The sequence below is a fragment of the Pleuronectes platessa genome, chromosome 9, assembly GCF_947347685.1.
Source record: "Pleuronectes platessa chromosome 9, fPlePla1.1, whole genome shotgun sequence".
NCBI classification, from domain to species: Eukaryota; Metazoa; Chordata; class Actinopteri; order Pleuronectiformes; family Pleuronectidae; genus Pleuronectes; species Pleuronectes platessa.
In genome coordinates, this window is record NC_070634.1 from 6,991,392 (window position 1) to 7,009,482 (window position 18,091).

General features: G+C 43.3%; 1 protein-coding gene across 1 annotated transcript; it reads left to right on the forward strand.

Annotated features, from left to right (window-relative positions):
• The first annotated feature begins 469 nt into the window (after positions 1-469).
• On the forward strand, positions 470-10,020 carry ndnf (neuron-derived neurotrophic factor). The gene is made up of 4 exons (XM_053430544.1): positions 470-885; positions 6,027-6,221; positions 6,655-6,779; positions 7,896-10,020. The coding sequence occupies exons 2-4, from the start codon at positions 6,028-6,030 to the stop codon at positions 9,290-9,292; spliced, it is 1,716 nt and encodes a 571-aa protein (XP_053286519.1). The 5' UTR covers positions 470-885; position 6,027; the 3' UTR covers positions 9,293-10,020.
• Positions 10,021-18,091: the final 8,071 nt, after the last annotated feature.

The following is an 18,091-nucleotide window of genomic DNA, read 5'->3' on the forward strand; positions in this document are numbered from 1 at the left end:
GGTGTGTGTCATGATCGTGGTGTGCGTGCACGGCTACCAGGGCCCGTGATAAAACTTGCCTATTAGCCCCGAGGGTTGCGTGACTTTCACAAGGCGCACTCGCCCAAAGTAATAATTTCCAGGGCGCATCGCAGAAAACAGAGGGCATAATAAAATGTGTGAGGGGGAACCCCAGCTCTCAGGTCCCACCTGACAGTCTGACGAGCTCAGGTTTTTTCCTAGTGAGATTTAACGTCAAGTTCAATTCAGAAATGATCAGACTTTGAACAATTATACACAAAATGCACCGTGGAGAATTCAAGTGATGTGTGTGTGCCAAGTTTTCCTTTTTCCTTCTCTGGTGTAAATGCTTAAGGTTTGGGGGGCCAGGCAAACCTGGGGACTAACTCTGTCTGGTCCCTGCTTCTCTCTTTTCTTTTTTTCTAACTGCTGCTGAGGGAGTGGGCTGGTTCTGTGTCTTGGAGTCTTCAACAAGAGGGAAGACGAAGTTTCGCACCAGTTCTGCCTCCAATCCAGCGGAGGTTTCAATAGCAGCGGCTCGGCAGGGGAGGGACGCACTGCCAGCACTCAGGATACCCACTCAGCACACACACACACTCAGCACACACACTCACACTCCTGCCCACCACGGACCAGTTAAATCCGCAAGGAAACTGCAAACACGCACCAGAGCTGTCGCCTAATCCGCTTGATAGGCACCAACAATAGAAGTGGAAACTGGGGGAAACTACTGTACGCTGCAGAGGACATCTTGTGTTTTCGTTTTTCTTTCAGTTTGATTCATTTTGAAGGCACCTATTTAAAAAAAAAAAAAAGCCCTGGTGATATCAGAGTGGTTTAAGAACAAGACCCTTCGCATAACCTCGCCGTTTCATATCCCGCAAGGTAAGAACACGTTTGTATTTCGCACAATCTTCTCTCTGCGTCTGATCCAGTTTCTAGAAATGATGGGTTTAGAGGAAAAACCTCACCCCTCGTGTTCTTTAACTTTTCTTCTACAAATTTCTTTTTGAATGTTCAGAAAATCCACACACACCAAACAATGTTTAATCCAGAGACTCCTCCTGTAACGTCTTTGAAACGTCTGCCAGAGACAGATACACAGAGAGAGAAACAGACCGAGGGAGCGAGGGGAAGAGATTTTGCGGTTTACAACTCCGGGAAGTTAAAAGTTTCAAACACATCTGAATCCAGCCCGGGCTCACATGCTCTTTTAATTTTCGGTTATTTTGCTGTGGGCTGTAGTGGAGCACAGCGCATGGCGCGGCGCTGGTGAGGATCCGTTAAACTGGTGAACTTTGGAAAACCCTCTCGCTTTTGTGCCTCCCGCGGGTTCCCATGCTCCCGGAGGTGACACGGCACCAAGTAAAGGCGATTTATCAATAGTATCTCCGTGTGCGGTATCCTCTCCGTGCGCGCGTTTGGCTGCAGAGTTGCACAGTTCTTCGCAAGCGGTGAACTTTAGTTACATTTGGCTCATTGCGTGACCCACGGGCGCCTTTACGCACCTGTAAGAGCCCATTACGCACAGAAATTGAGTTTTTAATGAGAATAATTATTGTTTAATTTAGTTGAAATGTTCATCTGTGGTTTCAGGCAAAACATCCAATGACATTTTAGATCGTGTTGTCATTTGTTTCCATGTGAGCGCCGTGTTTTTCCTCCTCTCAGTCGGTGTTTAATGAGAGACATACCCGGAGCGCAGGGACATGAATAACTGTGTTTAGTAGCGGGGGTGAAGCCGCACTGCCTCCCTTCTACTTTCTCAGGAGAATGAATCATGAACAAAAAAAAGTGTTAAAATGGGGAAGGTCTGCGTCGCATACCGTAACTAAACCGTGATTTGCATATGAAAACTCTCCGGCTGAAAGAGTTCCGCCAGTGTTGCTATAGCCGTGCGCGTCCAGAGAAGTGACAGGCTTCAGTGTAAGTGCATATACAGTCTCCTCCACGCTGCCTTCTTCTTGTCACACATCCAGAGTCACTGGGGGAAGATTATAGACGCACTTTTTGTATTTCCTTGTTAAATTATTCAGCCCATCCACACCCCATGCACTCCCACTCCCAGGGCTCATTCATTTTTTTTTCCAAAGCCCCTCATTAAGCTCCCTCTGACGGACACAAGCAGAGGCAGTGCCCCGGTCACACTGGCTGCTGAACAGCCTTTCTGTGCCTCTGTTTTCCCTATTTCTCTTTCCCCCCCAAGCACAACATAAGAGATCATGATTGACTCATTTCCTATACATGTGCATGTGTGCCCCGGATGATGGGCGCAGGGTGGATGACTTTCCCATGGGGCATTTGCTGTTGTGATCTATAATCGCCCCTTTGCAGCCACAATGCCAGCACATCAGTCAGAGCCACCACCACCAACACCCCCAACACCCACCCACCCTCAATTCTATTTGAAAACGCAGAAAGCGGCCCGGCGACCTGACCCTTCCTCACATAGAGACATTCCAGGATGCAGGGCTAAATACAAGCCCCAGAGATGGACTATAAAGAAGCAGAAGGGGAGGAGGAGAGGGTGAGGGAAAGGAGAGGAAACTGGGCTCTCCTCTCCATCATGCTATTGTGCCAGCGTTTGTGGTTTTGATGATGTGGAGAGTTCAGAAACTCAAACTGTGAGCGATGTTGTGGATGGCAAGTAGACAGGTCCTGAGTGATGATTAAGACTCATACACAGAGCTGAGTGCAGGAATGTCATGGTTTGGACACACACACACACACACATAGACATATACACACACCAGATAAAAATCTCCATTCTTGGATCCGAGCCTTTACCACAGTCTCTACCAATTCATTAATGAGCTATTTAGCTGTCCAAGAGCCCCAGACCTGCTCTGGTTTGGCCTGTCGAATAGAACAGGTCCAGGTCCTGTGCGGCTCCATCCTTGGGCTCCCAGCCCTCCACGCTATCCACTCACTCCACATTGGCCCTGAAGTGACAGCAGTGATGGAGTTCGCTACCAAGGACCCAACATAAATCTCCCTTCAAACTTCCTTAAAGAAAACACACAGAGGCCTCAGGTCCCGCGAGCCCCTGCCAGGCGTCTTGTTGGGTGGAATCCGAAATGTCTCTTTATTTGTGTTGAAATTAAACTGTCTTTTATTCCCTCCCGTTCTGTTAATGAGCTCCATGTGGCAGCAGGCAAGAGCCTTATCCATCTTGACAAGGAGCTGGAGGGAAGGAGAGGGAGACGGGCTAAACAAAGTGAGGGGAGAGAGAGGGGGGAGAGAGGGGAGAGACGGGAGGTCAGAGGCAGTTTGGTGCACAAACATTTAAGTATATATGTGCGGGATACATGCACAATCCGGTGGACGAGCAAGGCAGCAATATAGTTGGAAGTAATTCATACTTTTGCTTAAATTATCAGTGGATGTTGAATGACTTTCATTTTGCTGTTGAATGTCACAGAACATTTGTTATCCATCTGGAAGATGTAAAGACAATAATGTGTACTTTTTGTTATTTATTTACCCACTATGTCCTTATAATAACCGCTGGTTAAAGCTGCTAGTCGTATAAACTCAAATAAAGGGGTGCCATAGCTCAGATTGTGTCTAAAACGGCCATCAGGATGTACTTCCAATATCCCCCCTCGTCCCATTTCACAGCTCTCCAGATTCCACAGCTTAACGATTTACATATACAGGATGTTTTCTAACCAAAATGCTTTGTTAATTGCACTAAAAGCGAAACAAAAAGCAATAACTGTATAAGTAAACAGATAAAAAGCAACAGCAAAACAAAGTCGACAAGACTGCGGGTGACCTTGCCTTAAAATTATCCGTTCCTCAAATTGCGATCATGCATTCTTCCCCATTCTAATTAAACATTAGACTTTATTTGTTCCAGATGCAGCTGTTTTTGATGTGATATTTTGGTAAGGGAACTCTGTGGCATGAGAATGATGCATGGCCGCATGTAAAAGCAGATCCAGAGCAGGCTGTGTGACCATGTTGACTCTGCACTGGTCCATGCAACCACAGTGACCCGACACAACTGCTGTAATATTCAGATGCCCTCTCTGTGCAGTGAGTACTGTAAAAACATACTGAGTGCTTTGGTGCATGTGGGGGAAGTAGAGGGCTCAGACATGGGGTTTAAATCAGCAGCGTCACATGTGAGGAGCACATTGAAAGCACACATCTAATGTGCTAATGACAGTGGTGATAAAATCCCTTCCTGTATGAGTGATAGCAGACATTAAGTGTAATGGCCTCACTGTGGTGGACTGAGCTGGCCAGGGGGACGGGGTCCTCGCTGTGTCCGCGTGCTGTTTGGGGATGCTGGATTGAAGGACAGCTCTGAACAGCCTAGTACATACCACCTCAGCGCTGCCGTGAGTATTAATAGACACGTCTTTGTTCCGACTGACACGCTTCTGAAGTGGAATGAGACAAGCCGAGGCGATAAGGATCTCCACTCTCTGTGTGAGTCAAACCTCAAAGTGCCACTTAGGCGGCTTTCCTTTTGCTCTCTGAAGTCTGGCAGGACAACGGGAGGCTGGGCTCAGACGCAAGCACAGACGGAGACACTGACAGGAGCTGTCAAGGCCTTTTCCCCCTGCTTGTGTTTTGAAAGGACCACAATGTAGAACTCTAGCAATGTTTGTAGAGGGGAAGTTGGTCGAGGCATGAGCGTCCTCTGGTTTTACTTATCTGTTTATGAAGGCAAAAGGGGAAGAGGGGGGAGCAAAATGTAATGACAGAGCTCAAGGGAGGGCCATGTGTGTATGTGTGAAAGAGAAAGGGATTATTTGTTGATGAAAAAAAAAACCATGATCAAGGGAAAGAGACAGATAAGGGAGGGTGAGCAGAGAAAGGGAGAGGGGTCATTAAAAGGACACCATCTCGCTTGCAGTAAATGGCAGTAAAGTATCTGGCTAATCTGCCATCATTACGCTGATTAAATCACCGGGGATTTGGCGTTCCCATCAGCTGCAATCAATGGGGCACAAATCAATAGACAGGGGATACATGAGAGGCTCAGAGCCACAGTCAGCTGCACCTTGTCCTGAGCCACGGCTCCATCCGGCCCACCAGACACTTTTATGTTAGCGTCAATAAAAATGTAACGACATGGATTTGGGTTTTTTTTCGTTAAGAGTTTTATGAAATGGTGTGGTTCCACGGCGCTCCATGCAACGTCTTCTCCTTCACACAAGCGTTTAAACCTAATCCCTCCTTCAAACCCTATGGCCGGGGGTACTCATTCACTCCCTTCACTCTTTGTCTCTCAGTCATTGATTCGCTCACAGATGGTGTGTGGGTTGTCGTCCAGGTTAAATGTCAAATGTTAATTGAGGTAAAAACTTAAAAAGTAAAAGAAAATGTGAAGCAGAAATTTAAATTTAGGTGCCAATATGAGGTGAGGCCAAATACATTAAGAATAATTTACGTTTTTAGACTAGGAAAACATTGAGATTTGCAATACATAACTAAATCATTAAAAGTTTGTGTGTGTTTAACAGTCAATAGTTGCATGGGAAGACAATTATAATAACAATAATTCTCATGTATCTTTGTTAATTATGAAGCTACAACCAAGAGCCAATTAGCTGAGCTTAGCATTGTATAACGACTGGAAAAAGGGAGAAACTGCTACATTACTTCTCTCCAAAAGTAACTAAATTTAAAGTTTTTTTTTAGTTTTTTTTCTAATGAAATTGTTTGACATTTTAGGAAGTATGCTAACTGTAGTCCTAGCTGAGAGTCGATACCCCTCACATGTCAAGGTTAACCGTTGTCTTGTCTTTATGCTAAGCTAAACTAACCTCTGAATGTAGCTCCATATTTAGACTGGTATCATTATCCTCATCTAAGTATTTGCAAGAAAACAAATAAATAATTTTCCTTAAATGTAAAACTTACAGAATGTAGAAATTACTATCTCAGTAAGGGAATCAGGTATAAACAAGTCAAATATCATTAATAAAAACTGACAGCAAGTGCAAGGCTGCGTCTGTTTTCAGGATGTATCTTGTTATGTAAATTAAGTCGTTATCTTTATCTTTCAGAATGAGACAGTGTAAAGGTTGGAGTGCGGTCCTGCTGGTGCTGTTGGGGCTGGGGGTTGTGGCCCAGAAGCTACCCACGAGAGATGAAGGCCTCTTCCAGATGCAGATCAGAGACAAGACGCTGTTCCATGACTCCTCTGTCATCCCGGACGGAGCTGAGATCAGTGGCTACCTCTTCAGGGACACACCTAAAAGGTGAGTGCTCTACAAAGCAACAAAGACTCCTTAATCGCAGTCATTAAAAACTGTTCACATTTTGTTATGAGGTCAAAAAGGGCCTAAATCCACCTTCCATCGCTGACTGATCCATAACAATTGCAGAGGGAAACACTAAACTTGCTGATGGCTACTTACTGTAAGCAGATAGGGAACATCAGATGTTGCTCTGTAAAATGATCTATTATGTTGACGCAAAAACTAAATAATAGATGAGAAAGTCATTCTTGCGTAACTGAGTGTCTATCTGCTCAGAGGGACAGAGACCAAGGTCGGTGGAACAGTACTATCACCGAGTGCGACAGTCTTCAGCAGGCTGCTCACGCATTAAGGCCTCACATTTTTTAAGGTTAACGTCAAGCTATGATGAAACATGAATGCTGGTGCTCATATCAGGCCTATCATTTTACAGGTACTACTTTGTGGTGGAGGAAGACAACACACCCCTGTCTGTGACCGTGACACCTTGTGATGCTCCTCTGGAGTGGAAACTCACTCTGCAGGAGCTGCCAGAAGAGGCCAGCGGAGAGGGATCAGGTATAATTGACATCAGACAGCAGTGGAAGAGGTTAATGACATGTTATGCGGAAATATCACTATCCACCAACCACAATTAACTGACACAGTGATGTTAGGCTTTGTGTTTTGGTGGGTTTTAATTAAGTCAGTCGTAGTGTCTAGTCTGACCACTTATGATGTCTGACTCGGCCCAAGCTGACGTCTATAATTTTAGAGCAGGGCTCTACTCTAGTCATCCTAGTGAATCAAAGCCATTACATCCCTTTTATTTAAGCTGTCTTGGTCTTCTTAAGGTACATTTGGCTGCTCTCTGTCTGTCTCTCTGTCTGTCTTCCTTCCTTCCTCTTTTCCTTTCCCTTTTTTCCTTTCTTCTGCCTCACATTCAACTTTCTCCATCTGGACGTTGTTCTTTCAGCATCAGATCATGCCAAATTACTAAAGTGGTGGTTTTGAGTGTAGCATATATTTGAATGTCAATACACCAGCACCTGCAAATGTGTCAGTGCGCCTGTCAAATCAAATATCACAAAATGATTTATTGGGTGGTTGCAAGGTTGAAGACATGTTCTTTGCCTCAAGAGAATATAATTCATCCTGAAGTAGGAGAATAATGATGAGTTTGGACCCGACACAGGCAAATCTATTGGCCCTTTACAAGACCATGTGAACTTCTTCCTGTCCATGCAGCTCTTTTTGCTAAATGTCTCTGGTGGTCTTTGAGCATTCAATTTTTGTATTTTTCTGAGCACACTCACTGGTTGACAAACATAATATTATGGTTTCTTGCTCAGTAAGAGCTCAGTAAGAGCTCAGACTGTCTCTCTCATGTGGACGCTACAATGCGCCTCTTTCTAACGCAGCTCCCCTGAAAGGCTCAGTGAGTGCTGGCTTTGGGGATGTTTGGAGTGAAAACATGGCTGCCATTTGAAGGGCTAATCGTCCGTGAGGTTTGCAGAGCTTCATTGGAACCTCACAGGATCAACTGCTAAAGGGATTTTTTTATTATGGGTGGATATGGCTTTTAATCAAAGACAACATAAAACGAGAAAGAGGGAAAATATTGGTCATTACAAAACATATCTGTCAACATTGTAAACATTTGTAACAATAACGTGTTGGCCATTTGTTTTCCAGGAGAGCCTGAACCCCTTGACCAGCAGAAACAGCAGGTGACCGTAGACGAAGGGACGGAGCTCTTCACCTACAAGGGTAATGATGTGGAGTCCTACGTGGCCACCAGTACGCCCTCTGGCCTCTACCAACTGGACCTGCTGTCCACAGAGAAAGACAGCAACTTCAAGGTGTACGCCACCACAACTCCAGAGTCTGACCAGCCGTACCCGGAGCTGCCCTACGACCCCCGTGTGGATGTGACTGCTCTGGGCCGTACCACTGTCACCCTGGCCTGGAAGCCTACACCTACAAGCTCACTGATGGGCCAGCCTGTCCAGTATTGTGTAGTAATCAACAAGGAGCACAATTTCAAGAGCATGTGCGCTGCTGAAGCTAAGATCAGCTCTGACGATGCCTTCATGCTGGCTCCGAAGCCTGGGAGAGACTTTAGCCCATTTGACTTTATGCACTTTGGCTTTGTTCCCTCTGACAACGGTTTTGGAAAAGATCGAGGCCTCACAAGTAACAAGATCTCCCGGGCGTACACAGCGAAGCCCAAGACATCAGACATTCAGAAGTTGTGCATTGGCAATAAAAACATTTTCACTGTGTCCGATCTGAAACCAGATACACAGTACTACTTTGATGTGTTTGCCGTGAATTCTGCCACCAACACCAGCACAGCATACGTGGGTACGTTTGCCCGCACTAAAGAGGAAGCTCGTCAGAAGACAGTGGAGCTGAAAGACGGCAAAGTATCGGATGTTTTCATCAAGAGAAAAGGCAGTAAGTTTCTGCGCTTTGCTCCGGTGTCTTCCCATCAGAGGTTCACTTTGTTTGTCCACACATGTCTGGACGCTGTGCAGGTGCAGGTGAGGCGCGACGGAAAGCTGCTTCTCTCCCAGAACGTGGAGGGGGTACGGCAGTTTCAATTGCGGGGAAAACCAAAAGCCAAGTACCTGATCCGTTTGAGAGGCAGCAGGAAAGGAGCCTCCACTTTGAAGGTACTCGCCAGTACAAAACCCAGCAGCAAGCAGCCTTTCCCTTCACTTCCAGAGGATACACGCATAAAGGCCTTTGACAAGCTGCGCACCTGCTCCTCCGTCACCGTGGCCTGGCTGGGCACGCAGGACCGCAATAAATTCTGCATTTACCGCAAAGAGGTGGCTGATAATTATGGCGAGGAGCAGAGACGCCGGGAACAAAACCAGTGTGCCGGGCCAGAGACCCGCAGGAAGTCGGAGAAAGTCCTGTGCAAGTACTTCCACAGCCCAAACCTGCAGAAAGCTGTGACTACAGAGACCATCACTGGTATGGAGCCAGGCAAGACCTACCTGCTGGACGTTTACGTGGTGGGACACAGTGGCCACTCAGTGAAATACCAGAGCAAACTGGTGAAAACAAGGAAATACTGCTAAATGACTCTGTAAAGAATAAATCTATTATAAATATATATATTAAATAAGTTTATTTAACTCTAAGTGATATTCTACTAAGGAGTGTATACAGACTGACTACTCACACAGCTGATGGGCCTGTGGCAGTGACTGAACTGTTTGTAGAGAGAGATATCCACCTGTATATTTATGTTTACATTTCATTGAGGCACGTCTGGGCGGCCCATAGCGGGAGCTGCTTTGTTACCAGGCTTGTCGACCTGACATCATGTTGCCATCGGGGAGGCAGAACTTCAAAGAAGATCATCTTTCACGTTGTATGTTTCTCTGTTGCTGCATGATACTTGCTTTTGTCTGTCATTTTTGTCTGTTCCTTCAGTTTCAAATCACCTTTACCAGAGGAGATACAGTCACTGCCTGTATTGTATAAATCTCTTGCTGCATATCCACTACATGTTTTAGAAAGATTTTAAATTATTTTATACTTTTTTGTCTCTCTTTTTGATGTCTGTTTTTATTGATGACAATAATAACTGTTACGAGGAAATTCCAGTTTTATGAGGAAGCTGTCGTAGTTCAGACATTCCCTTATGTATCTCAGCCAGTGTTTGCTCTAGAGCCCATCTTGTAAATGTGTTCTGTGCTGGAGATCTGTGTTATTATCACTGTATCCCTGTGTGTGTGTGTCACATGTACAGAGTTGTCCTGCCAATATTCATGTACATAAACACTAAATATAGAACAAGTAATCCCTGTGTCACCCTGGGTGTCATGTTCTTTTGCCAAGCCGTTAACATCACAATCACGGCTCCGAGATGAAAGAGGTCACTTTGTATGCGTACAGTGTTTATAGACTCGGACGTCTATATTAAGGCTGCATATAAGAAGGGCTGAAGTAATAACTTTATCCTATAAATGATTTCTGCTAAGAAAAGGTCAACAGAGGATGAATTACAGGAAATACCTTTTTCCAGACTTCTGTTACCGGATCAAGTGGTGCCTATAGATTAACTGTAATAAGTCTTTTTGAGTGCATATCTAGAAGAATTAGTATTTCGTCGTGAGGACTTATATTTTCAATCACCTTCTAAGAACTGCTCTTGCACATGGAACACAATACTAGTTTTAGCTGTTCTGAGAGTATAGTGCATCTGTTTCCCATGGTCCGTTTATAATCTCTTTTTTCATGAATCCAGTCGCTAGTAGTTATATAATGTTACTGCTATGTACACTGATCTCCTTGGTGAAATACAGATGATGCGAAACAGGATGTAATTGATTTGGAAATTTGCCCTTCATACATGTAATGATGTATGATCTCAGTATTTTAAAGGGTGGAGACGATTCAGGGCCTAACGTACTGAAAAAATTCTTTCCGTGGTTTAGTGTTATAGTTTGTGTCAAATATAAAAAATGGTATTCACCATCTTCATCTGATGAAGTCATACATCCAAATGAAAGAAATACATAAACGGCCATTTACAAATCAAAAACATTAATGTCTAAGAAAAAAACACACCCTTGTTAATGTAAGTGAATTCAGGCTTTTGCTGCTACAGACCGACTTGGTCTGGATATGATCCGTAGAGTAAGGTAGCTAATATTAGCAAACTTTAACTTTACGTGCATGTGTGAACGCAAATGTCCGAGTGAGAGCCTCCAGATTATCTGCTGTCTTTCTCCACCTGGACCCCTAGTGAGATGTCTACAAAAAGTCGGGAGAATCCGATGTGAAACACAGCAGGATATCACTTTCTGGATTCACAGCGAGCAAGTGAGGGGGTTCACAGACGTAAAAACTATTAAAAAAACAACAACAAATATTTCCTGGTGAAAAGGCAAAGATTCATACACATAGAAGACACAGACAAAGATTTCAAGAGAGTATGTTCTGATAAGAGGCGACACCATTTTGTTGTTGAAAATCACTTGATCTCTGCAGTGTAATTAACACGTTACTACCTCCTTCCTTTATAATGCAGAGGATATGTTGCTGTTGTGAACGCATCTGTGCAGAGAACTTCCCGCTGGGCATGTGTGAAATACAAACTGCGAGTAAAGACCAGATGCAATTCTATGGACTTTATCCGCAGGTCATGTCGGATAATTGCTTTTCAAACGACATTCCTTTTCTTGCCAAGAGCTAGTAGTGGAAAGCAATGGCCATGATTTGTTTCTCGTTCCATCAGTTCCTTGCTCTTGCTGAAGTTAGCATGCTAAAGCTAGTTAACCTCGGCCCATCTCGATTATTGTAGCGTCCAGTCTATCCCAAAGTAGGTCTGCTCAGAGGGCGTATTTTGATCTGTTGAATTTTAAACACAACAATGGTGTGAAGCTTTCTGTAAGAGATCCGACCATCACCCCCTGCCGGCAAGAAAGCACGTCAATCGAAACAGCACATTTATTGCACAAGTTTTGGAGAACCTTTGAAATGACACCATTTCAAAATAAAAAACAGGTGATACTGAACAGGCCTCTAAAATGCAATGTTTCTGTTCACTTACCTGTATGTTGTTTTAAGTGCATTGACTTAAAAAAAAGCAGGCACCAAATTTGGGAGAATTGGGTGACTTGCAATACTATTTAACCATTAGACACAGTTTACCACAAATAAGCCATGAGGAAAGCCAGATACACATCTGTGCACATATCCACACGTTCCAATTAAGAGTAGTCTCAGGTGAATGGAAATGGTCTCTTTGTTGTGGCCAAGGAAAGCAGCTGTTGCTCGTGAATTGCCATGTTTCCAGTCCGACCTTGATTCTGGGTAGCTGCACTCCGATTCATCGCCCCAACTCACTGTCAATCAAGTGCTCCTGGTCAGAGGAAATGCAGTGAGGGTCCACCTGGCTCCCATTAACCTGCCATTGCCCTGGAATAATGTGGAGGAGCTTCCACAGAGTTTTGGGAGTGTCATGGATATCCATGTAAACTGTTGCTAATAAAGCTGGCCAGCTCTGCCTAAAATGACATCCTGCGCATATGTTTGTGTGAAAAAGACCTGCCATGAAGCCCTTACCTCTTTAAAGAGTCTCCTGCTCAACTCAAGAGGTCTAGGATGGAAAGAAATGCACAGACACGTCTATTTTGCCAGCATGCTTCAGGAGATCCCCTCACAAACACTTAGGCAAACATGCACATACAGAGAAACCTCTATCCTGAAAGCTCACCATCTGCAGGGCTGTCCGTGTTTATCTTCCGCGTGGCAATGAGTGCAAGGCTTTGAAGTATGAGATTTGTATATATGTGTGTACATGAAGGAGTGTGAGGGGTGGAGACAGACATAATGTGCACGGGTAAGTGGTGGAGTAATCAAGACCTGGTACTCAGTCATGGTTTGGTCAGTTTCACTCTCCAATGGATTTGATTCAGGCTGATGGCAGTCATGATCCCAGACTTAGCAAATGAAACAAAGTATGCAGCTGATAATAGTTAAATTAAACCAAGTTTGTAGTTACAGCACCATAAATCTAAACGCATTCATTGTTTTGCTTACAGATGCAGAAATACATATTCTACTGGTTTCAGAATACCAGAGATCTAAGTGCTGTTTTCAAGATACATGTTTCGCACCTTCCAGTCTTAATGCTAAGCTAAGCTAACCATCACCTTGTTGTTGCTATAGGCTTATATTTTATAAAAGATATGACAGTGACATCAGTATTTTCTTATAATTCTTGGTAAGAGAGTGAACAGGGTATTAGCCAAAACATCAGCTAATCCCTTGAATTTAATGACTTTCGCACAGCCAGTTTCACTAAAATAGATGTGGAGCACTGAAAAAAAGCTTTCGGAGAGACTGAACGGTTGTAATTTCTTGAAGACTTCCACGTTCCTCTCTACAAAGGGCTTTAGGACTTGACATTTGTGAGCAAGCTTTGTTCATGTGTGTGTGAATGCATTTGTTGCTCAACTTAGCGCTGAGTGACACTTTTGGACCGAAATGGTGAAAAGGGAGCAGAATCCAAACAGAGATAGACAGCAGACAGACGGACATGCTGGGAGGGCTTTGAGTGGAACTCCTTTAGCAAAGTAAAGCAGTGAAACACTGGTGTGTGAAAAAGCTCAGTGCAGTGACTGAAGAACTCCTGCCATCAACGGGTTTGGTACCGTACTTGTTTGTGGTTATATGATTCAGTCTTACACTTGTGGCACTGTCTCAGAAATCTCCAAAGTAAACAGTGTGAAATTAAATTATGAGGCTTTGAAATCTCTAACACGCAGAGCCCTGGCTGGGAAGTGAAAATGTAGACCATGATGAAAATGATTCCACTTCAGCGGCTGCAGGGATAGATCATTGTTGAGGCTCAGCTCCAAACCAGCTCTACATAACTCTGATTTAGCAGAGGGCCAGGCAGAAATCAGAGGCTTCCTTCAAAACCCATCCTGACCAAAAACCCATTCCCAGGAAGGGTGGAGAGTGACCAGCGGCCCTCGGGCAGCGCCCGTCTCAGCCGATCTCCATTAGGATAACTCAAGCAGTGAAAAAAACAATGACTGGCTCCTGAATAGAGCCTCTATTTAATTTAAAATGCCAAGGTCACTTTTATGATCATAGATATAAACAATCCAGTACACATGATCAGGATCCCTGGATGAAGCTCCTCTTATTGGGCTGATGCCTCCGCACTTGAATGTGATTTTCTGTCTTTGTGTGTCTGGCTATTAATGTGTGTATGTATTATCTGTGTGCACATAAGGCTTTTGTGTTTGTGTACTTGTGTACTAACTGCGATCACTCCCTTTCACCCGAGCTGCATAGGGGTGGTCCCCCTGCTCTCTAGTGCTCATGAAATCACTTCTAAGTGCCTGTAATTTCTCACGCTTCATCAGTACTGTAATTTCAAAAGGCTCCCTCTGAAGACCATCCTTTAGTGGCGACCCAGGGTTGTCAAATGAAAACATCATTTATCCAGTGACCTCGGAGCGTCAGGAAATGGTTTGCTGGCTATTCAGCGACAGCCTTGAAATAGGGAGCTGTGGTGAGGGACAGCAGGGGTTGGTGAAACATGAAACAAAAGGTGGTCTGGCCCCTCAATCTACAGTATCGGGTTTGGGAGATTTCAGAAAAATGCTCACATCCATTTGGAAAATTTTGTATGAAACCAGTTGTATGTTTGCCAAATTGAGGTTTTCCTCCAGTGAAAATATTTACTTAGAAAAAAAAACTCAGAAAGTCTTTATTTCAAGGCAATCCATTCCTCCACCATGTCCTAAATGTGGTTTCTGTAGTTTTGGGACCTCTGAGACTCAACTGGCAGTCCAGCCACTGAGTGGCTCAGTTCCATGGGTACTTTCAGGGTTCAAAGACATGGTCTCATGGGGATGATGATCCAAATGTCTTTGTTTAGCTGAAACTAAAAATCTTTATCGTGGTAGACTCTTTAGTCCTCAATGCATCATTGTCTGGTAGTGCTGGTTTGTGCATGTGGATGCTTTGTCATCACTTGAAAAGGCCAGTCATGGAAAGCTTCTGTCATCACATATGAGTGTATTAGTCAGAAATATTGAAAGACATTTGGTAAGAAGCAGAGCCAGACTTCATTATTATAGAGCCGGTATTGTGATTAGAAAAAAACATTTTAACCGTACTATCTGTATGGACGACATGAACTCCATTCATTAGCATGAACTTTGGTACACACATTCATGTAGCCCTCATGATGAATTGGTGTTGATGTTTTTTTTTAAATTTTTTATTCCGTTGTCAGGTGAAAATGTCAAATTACCCAATATTTCTTTAGTCAAACAATTTAAATTTTGTTTAAATTTTTTTTATTTAAATACTGCGAAACTACATTCCCCTCAGTCACAGCTTTGTGATTAGTAAAGGGTGACAGACTTTAACGCTCTCCATATTGAACAATACAGAAACAAACATATTATTATGACATGGGACATTGTGTCATAATAATTGTGTCATGCTTGATTTGCAAGTGCTTAACACTGCTGCTTAGCAACAGCATAACAGACACTTATATTAACATTACTGTGTTGGGAGGTGAAGCTGTTGGGAACATCAACATATCGGCGCTCATTTGGAATCTCCATGTGCACAAACTAAATATGACCCCATTTGTGGTCAGCATTTCTATTTTATTTTGCGAATAATTCAGAGTTTTACCTCAACCATCACCGACTCCATGACCTAACGCTGGCCAAATCTGGATTATCATCTTGCTGTGTATTGGGTTCCCTGGTTTAGAAGATGAGTCCTCTGTGTGTTTAGTGTGTGTCTTTTCTGCAGGTGTTGGAGATCAGAGCTGGTCTGGACAACCCAGGGATCTTGGTGAAAGCTGAGTGAAAGTTAATGGACAGCAGGGTCGTCAGATGGCACGGAGGGAAAAAAGGGGTCATGACATTTAATCGTCCTGCCCCGACAGGCCAAGGCACTGACAGAGAGGTCAGGGGAGACAGAAATGAACCAAGGAGGACATGGGTGGGGCGGACACACACAAAGGCCCTCTCAGTGCACTGATCAGGCTTGTCACCCAGTAAGACTCCCTGTAGCCCTCCCTCATGGCTTAACTAAAATACACCTGGAACATGACTCCAGGCCACAGATGAAACTATACTACAACAGTGGGAATCCCTATTGAAGGACACGTCTGCTCCAGGTTTGAAGTGTAAACCCTTTAAAAACGGCAGTCGGGAATGTCTGACAAAAAACGCTCCAAAGCACCAGCTCATTGACTCTGGAGTAAACATGCACATCATGATTCAGTCTGTGCCGTAATTGTCAACCAGCGCCGGCCATCTGGACCAATCACGCATCAGTTCGGCGAAGAGACACAGCACAACAGGAAGCCATTGGCATAAACACAAGCTATAAACATCGTAAACAAAGCCAAAATAAAACTGACACGCTGCTGATTAAAGAGCGAACGCGTTTGCTGAAGAGGTGTTCGAAAGCAGAAAGTACACAAACAGTCAGTGATTAGAGATGAGCTCATCTGGCTGGTGTAGGGGGTTCGTCAACAAATCAAGGTGAGTGGAGAACAAAATAATATATAGTAGATAAGGGGATGTCTGTTTGTGGCCTGATAGTTTCAGAAAAATATAAACAGAAGATGTTTTCTTTAGTGCAGTTGAAACCCCATCCACTGCTCAAGCATGTCATGTAAACGGTAAGTTAGCAAAAAAAAGTCATCTGCTTTCACTTTAGATACTTTTATTCTGAAATTTGATGTTTTCCTCCTCAGAACGATCCAGGAGGTTTAGTTTTTACATTATATTACAACATAAGAGAAGAGATAAGATCAAACTTGATTGATCCCTTTATATTTATTAGTATGAGTATTAGTATAGGTATTCATTTTGGTATTGGTATTGGTGTTGGAGTTGGTGCTGGTGTTGGTATTAGTATTAGTATAAGTTTTGGTTTTGGTATTGGTAGTAGTATTCATTTTGGCTTTTTGTTTGTTTAAATATATCTATGGGAGTATTTACTCTGTCCACTTGTACCACACATTACAAATCAAATAATCTCATCTTAACATCTCAACTTTAAAATAAACAGTATCTCTACAGACATAACAAAGGTCTTTGTGAAATGTATTGAATTATGTAACAAACATGGTACCTAGCATCATTCATGGGAAGGGTATGTGTTCATCTTCGACTACCTGGTTTGTTTTTACTTGCTCATAGTTCTGCCTTGGCGGTTTGGCTCAGATGGATGGAGAGCAGCCGTCTTCACATCAGAAGGACCATCTGTTCCAGCAGTCCTTGATTGTGGTAAATTGTGGCTTCTGGCCTGCTGAGCTGACAGTTTCAAGCTAAAAGGGTCAGTCAGACCTCTGCTCTACTGCTTGTTGGTACAGTGTGGTCTCAGAAGATAAAATCCAGCCAAAATACACAGTATCCTGAGGTTTCTTGAGGTTAATGGTGAAGGAGGAAAATGATGGTGAGTGTTTTTTCCGATCAATGTGAACTGCGTGTGTTATCTGTGTAGAATAAGGTTGCCTCGGCAAGAATTTACTGTTGAATAGGCAGGAAGTATTAATGGATCTGTTGTCACATCCATTTTCATTCATCAGGTGATTAGAACTGCCAGATAGCCTTATACATGTATTCCTCATATGCCAAATGGAGTAACTTTCCCCCAAAAAATAAATATATAAAAATGTTATAAATATAAATTGTATATGATGTAATATAAAAAGTTATTATTTTCACCTTATGTTTTTACTAGTTTGTTCACTCTCACAGGTCATCATATTTTTTCTGCATGTTTATTCGGCGAACTGAGCTTTCTGCCTTCTCAAGTTTATGTTATTCATCTTGTCATTTTCTGTTTTTTCTTTTTTCAACTGTTGAAAAAATATCATCATCATCTTTATCATATCATCATAAGATCCAGTGTGTGTGTGTGCATTTTTTACTGTTATTATCACTGAGGTTGAGCTGTGATCACAGTGTATCTTTAATCCTGTGAGAGCAGTGAGTGAAACACAGTGGTGGAGCATGGCTGGAGTGTGGACCAATCAGGACTCAGGACGCTGTCATGCATCTTATGTTATTACTAGTTTGTTGACCCTTATAGGTAGTCATATTATTTCCAGCCTGTTTATTGTGTATTTTTGTGAACTTAAGAGCGACTTTAAAGTGAGCACATTGGCATATTCCTCCAGCTGCACCGTATATTGATTATCTTTATCATTGATCGTCATTATATTAGTCAATATAGGATCCAGTGTTTTGTGTATATAGTAAACACCACAGGGTTGCTGGGATCACAATGTGCCTGCTGTGTTGTGCTGTGAGAGCATCCTGACAAAAGGTAGTTTTTGTTAACAAACTTTGGACCAATCAGCTAGC

What these genes read in the sequence shown, in the direction of transcription:
- ndnf (XM_053430544.1), top strand. Translation starts at nt 6,028, where the DNA reads ATGAGACAGTGTAAAGGTTGGAGTGCGGTCCTGCTGGTGCTGTTGGGG. An exon ending in TTCAGGGACACACCTAAAAG is followed by an intron (nt 6,222 to 6,654) that starts GTGAGTGCTCTA and finishes ATCATTTTACAG; the next exon opens with GTACTACTTTGTGGTGGAGG. An exon ending in GGCCAGCGGAGAGGGATCAG is followed by an intron (nt 6,780 to 7,895) that starts GTATAATTGACA and finishes TTTGTTTTCCAG; the next exon opens with GAGAGCCTGAACCCCTTGAC.